Source organism: Coenobita brevimanus, chromosome 8 (assembly GCF_032717465.1).
Source record: "Coenobita brevimanus isolate Jiangsu-jjx chromosome 8, ASM3271746v2, whole genome shotgun sequence".
In the NCBI taxonomy this organism is placed as follows: domain Eukaryota; kingdom Metazoa; phylum Arthropoda; class Malacostraca; order Decapoda; family Coenobitidae; genus Coenobita; species Coenobita brevimanus.
Genome location: NC_136961.1, coordinates 4726919 through 4731659, shown reverse-complemented (window position 1 = coordinate 4731659; position 4741 = coordinate 4726919). Strand labels below are relative to the sequence as shown.

At 40.1% G+C, this 4741-nt stretch overlaps 1 protein-coding gene across 1 annotated transcript; it reads left to right on the top strand.

The window, feature by feature from the left end:
- Nucleotides 1-3276: 3276 nt before the first annotated feature.
- LOC145406233 (protein CFDP2-like) lies at nucleotides 3277-4428 on the top strand. The gene has a single exon (XM_080277438.1). It carries the CDS (start codon nucleotides 3277-3279, stop codon nucleotides 4426-4428), a length of 1152 nt encoding a protein of 383 aa, XP_080133564.1.
- Nucleotides 4429-4741: the final 313 nt, after the last annotated feature.

Below are 4741 nucleotides of genomic sequence, written 5' to 3'. Positions count from 1 at the left end.
GGCTGAGTCTACTACCCAATGCTTTTAAAGTCCCTGCTGTTTATGTGCTGTTTTCTTTCTTGTAACCCTAATAATTTGAGAAGAAAAAAATACTTCTATCTTCAACTGACTTTTTATCATTTTTTATCTTTGATTCTTCCTTCTTTTACTTCAGGAATCCCAATTCTTCCCGTGTTAGGCATCTTTTTATCCAGACGTCTCGTAATTCATCTGATTCCTTGTGTCTCCAAGCATGTGTGTATGTGTGTGTGTGTGTGTGTGTGTGTGTGTGTGTGTGTGTGTTGCGTGCGCGCGCTTCATACCGCGAAGCAAAGGAGTGAGCTCGCTCTCGATCAAGAGATCAAAGAAATTGGTTGTAGCTGGGAATGGATGGAGGTATGAGGAGGCGAGGTGGTTTAAAGCTGTGCCGGCACACCAAACCATTCTTGGTTTCCTGGCCACGGCATCGGCAAGGTGTGGATACTTTCTCTGGATCGTGACTGTACAGCACATTCCTCATTTTTTTTTTTTTAATCTCTTTTAGATCCATGACTTCTGCTTGCAGTTTCCTTCTCTTCTCGAGTATAAAAATGCTATACAGGTATATATATATATATATATATATATATATATATATATATATATATATATATATATATATATACATACAGTATATATACTGTATATATATATATAGATAGATAGATAGATAGATAGATAGATAGATATATTCTCCCCTTTGGGGCTAAGATGCGAATGAATGTGTTTGAATGGATGAGTAAATGGAGAGTGAGTCGTCCTGTCTCGGCTACCTCCCTTTCCTTGGGGGAAGCAGCCTAGGTATATAGATAGATAGATAGATTTTTTTTCGGAGAATAAATTAAATCCACCCAACATCTATCTGATAATCCAACCTGCGTTTAATCTAGTTAGTGCAATCTTTTGCAATGTTACCCACAGTTTCGTCACCCACTGTTCCGTCACAAACTTTTAATACCCAACTGAGTAGTCAAGTACATTTTTAGCACCTACAGTCTTTTTCATCACCCTTTCCCATTGACAATGAATCCAGGGCCTTGACGCACTATCTTGAGGTGACAGTAGAGATGAGCTTGGGTAGAAACTTTTGGATCAACATAGGTCCAATTCTCAACTGTTACGGAGCTACAGGTACTGACGTCCTTATGGGTGAATTATGAGAAAGGCCATTTTCACACATAAGGACGTCAGTGACTGTAACTCCATCATGACTGAGAGCGGGACCCATGCTATATAGCATTTATTATTCAAAATCATCTGTAGAAGCAATTTTTGAAGCAAGCTTCGGGACACCCTGCATAACAACATCCTAAAGTTCTTCCGGTTACCTATCTCACTCCCTGCATCCTGAAGGTGTGTTTGTGTATTGCTTGGGGCATCTGGCTTGCAGCTACAAAAACCATAGTTTGGTTTTCAGATCTGTCAAACTGGTGGACTCAGTCTTTTTCTCATTATCCCTGTTCTCCCAGTTTTTAATTGGAGACCTGGACGTCAGATAGCTTATTGCAAGTCGTGTTCTGGGGGAACACTAGGACTTAGCAAAAACTGTTTGCTGCCTTAATGGCCTGTAGTCAAATGACATTAATCAACTGTCCATACAAAATTGATACACTTGCCACACCCCTTTCTTCTCCATCACCCGTGTCTGGTTGATAGAAATTGAACAGCTGGTAGCACCTACATGGAAACTACCGCCATTTTGAAATTAATCCCTAATTCGCCTTCTTACTTTTCCTGCAGTCATAATCTGTGGTCCATTTTGCTGACGTTAATGACAGGTCAAGATACACCAGCAGGCCTGCTAGGATGCATAATTTTTTCCCCTGGTATACATAGTCATCCAGTCATGTTGGCGTCGTTGGATCGAGTGCCTCGAGAAAAGACTTGGCAATGTTGTATCTTCCTCATCCCCCAGACAGGCTAAGGTATTATGCTACGTTAACTGCGTGAAGAACATCATCCTCTCCCCTTGTCAGTCCAGAAAAGCAGGGTGATATAATTTTCGGCAACTTGCCCAATACTATTCCGTGAGATTCAGCCTGTGTGTGTGTGTGTGTGTGTGTGTGTGTGTGTGTGTGTGTGTGTGTGTGTGTGTGTGTGTGTCTGTGCGTGTGCGTGAGAGAGAGAGAGAGAGAGAGAGAGAGAGAGAGAGAGAGAAAACTCTTCTGAAACTATTGAATGGATTTGAATGCAGCTTCCGAAGTGAATTCCTCTGTTTACTCCAGAAGTCTCCACCACATATAATACTTCAACCATGACTGTTAGGGGGGTCAGTTTCCCTCACCATATGAAAAAATTCAAAGAAGTGAATGAACGTACAATGGACTTTCATTCATAGTGTGGTGATATTTGGAAAGCGTGACCCTCACCACAGACTCTTGGGAGGTCAGCATCCATTCCATAATTAAAAATGATCAAAAATAGAGCAGTGTGAGCACATGGATTTCAACGAAGCTTTTCTGGTTAGTTCGTCCGGTTCTTTGATAATGACTTCCACTATAGAAATCCCCCCCCCATTATATTTCAGGGGTCAGTTCCCCTTCAAAACGTTTAAAAGATACAAAATAGGGTAAGGGGGACAGATATCTCTTTGATATTAAGTTTTAGAATGGGTTTCCATCCACTAACTACCACTACTACTACTACTACTACTACTACTATGACTCACTGAGTATATCCTGAGATAATATCACCCATTCAAATAATTATGCCACCATTGCGATTCTGTGGCTTTTACATCCGGATACTAGCTTCCTTTATGATGCAGTAATATTATTTTGTAGTTCTTTCAAACCGGCATGCACATCACAGGGTTGGGTATGCAGTTTCCATGTTTTCTCTGAATGCACAAGAAGAAACTGCACATCTACTTTATAGGCCAGGCTGTGAATGGCGTGATTTTGTCCCATCTTATTTCCTAATATCTCCCTAAATTTTACCGGATTCCCTTTCAATCGTCATAGGATCTACCAAATACAAAAATCATTAAATAATATGAAGAACAACGAAGAATAATCCTACCAAAGATTAATGACAGTGGAATGGGTTGGGCCATTATGAGAGGGGGCTGGGGGCAAAAATTACGCCAGCCATCAGTCACCTGGTTTTCAAAGGGACGAGGGTGAGGGGGAGTCGTTCAGCAAGGAGTCCCATCAGGCATGCTAGTGCATGTAGACATGTCATTCACGTACGGTAAGCAAAATGGATCACAGTTTATGGTTGCTTACAATACAGGAAGAACAAAAAGGCAAATTAGTGATGAATTCCATAGAGGCTGTCATTTTGGAAGAATTGAGAGATGAGAAATGGGATACCTTAGGTCTGAGCGAAGTTAGAAGAGCAGGCGAGGCATTCATTAAGTTGGTTGATGGCCACGTGCTGTGTTATGAAGGTACAGAAGAAAGAATAGAATGTGGAATTGGATTTTTATTAAATAAACGACTAGCTGGAAATGTGGATGAATTTTTCAGTATCAACGAGAGAGTCGCAGGAATAATTCTTAAGGTTAATAAACGGTATCATGTAGTCCAAGTATATGCTCCAGCATCAACACCTGATGATGAAAAAGTTGAAAAGTTTTTTGAAGACGTAGAAAATGCAATGAAAGGGAAAAAGACTCAATTTACTTTTGTGACTGGTAACTTCAACGCCAAAGTAGGACAGAAAAAGGCAGGAGAAACAGCAGTTGCTAACTTTGGAATAAGTAACAGAAATGACAGAGGGGATACTCTTGTACAATTTGCCGAAAGAAACCAACTAAAGATCATGAATTCCTTCTTCCAAAAGAAAGAAAACAGGAAGTGGAGGTGGAAAGGTCCCAGTGGAATTACTAAGAATGATATTGACTTTATTCTTACTAACAGATCAGATATTGTGAAGGATGTAACGGTACTAAACAGAGAAGACGTTGGAAGTGACCACAGAATAGTGAGATGTCAAATAGGACTAAACCTTAAGGTTGAAAGAAACAAGCTAGTTAGAAACATCAGACAGAACCTATGCCAACTAAAGGAAAAGTCTGAAGAGTATAATTTAGAGGTCCAGAATAGATACTCACAGTTGGCAGACATAGAGAAGACAGAAGACATGAATGACAACTTCACTAAAATTCTAACAGAAGCATCCCTAAGTGTTGCAGGAAAGGTACGCAAGAACACTCCTCGCAAACCTTCGGAAGAAACAAAGGATCTTCCGAGGAAAAGAAGGAATATGACAATTAGGACAGCCAGAAACAAGATTGATGCAGCAGAAGTAGGTAAGACCATCAACAAGAAGAAGTGCGAAGATATCCGAAAGTTTAACATGACCAAAATCGAAGAGACTAAAAAAAGATGGAAGTTGGAAATCAACCAAGAGAATGATTGGCATAGGAAAAAATCAGATGTTCAGCCTAAGAAACTCAAATGGTGATGTTATTAATGACAGATGAAAATATCAAGGTAACTGAAGAATTTTACACTAAACTATACAACAGTGAGGACAGACCCGAAGACGTCAATCAGGAAGAGGTAAACAGTGTTACACCAGTACCTGCAGTAACAGTAGAAGAAGTTAGGACAACTCTAAGAGACACAAAGAGAGGCAAAGCAAGTGGTAATGACACCCTTACTATAGACCAGATCAAAGATGCAGGCGACGTTGCACTTGATAAACTAGCCTGACTACAGAAAATGTCTGGAAAATCAGAAAGTTCCTAAAGCTTGGAAAAATGCCAACATTATTC

Excerpts from the sequence above, each read along its gene's own strand:
- LOC145406233 (XM_080277438.1), top strand. The coding sequence starts at position 3,277 with ATGAATTCCATAGAGGCTGTCATTTTGGAAGAATTGAGAGATGAGAAA.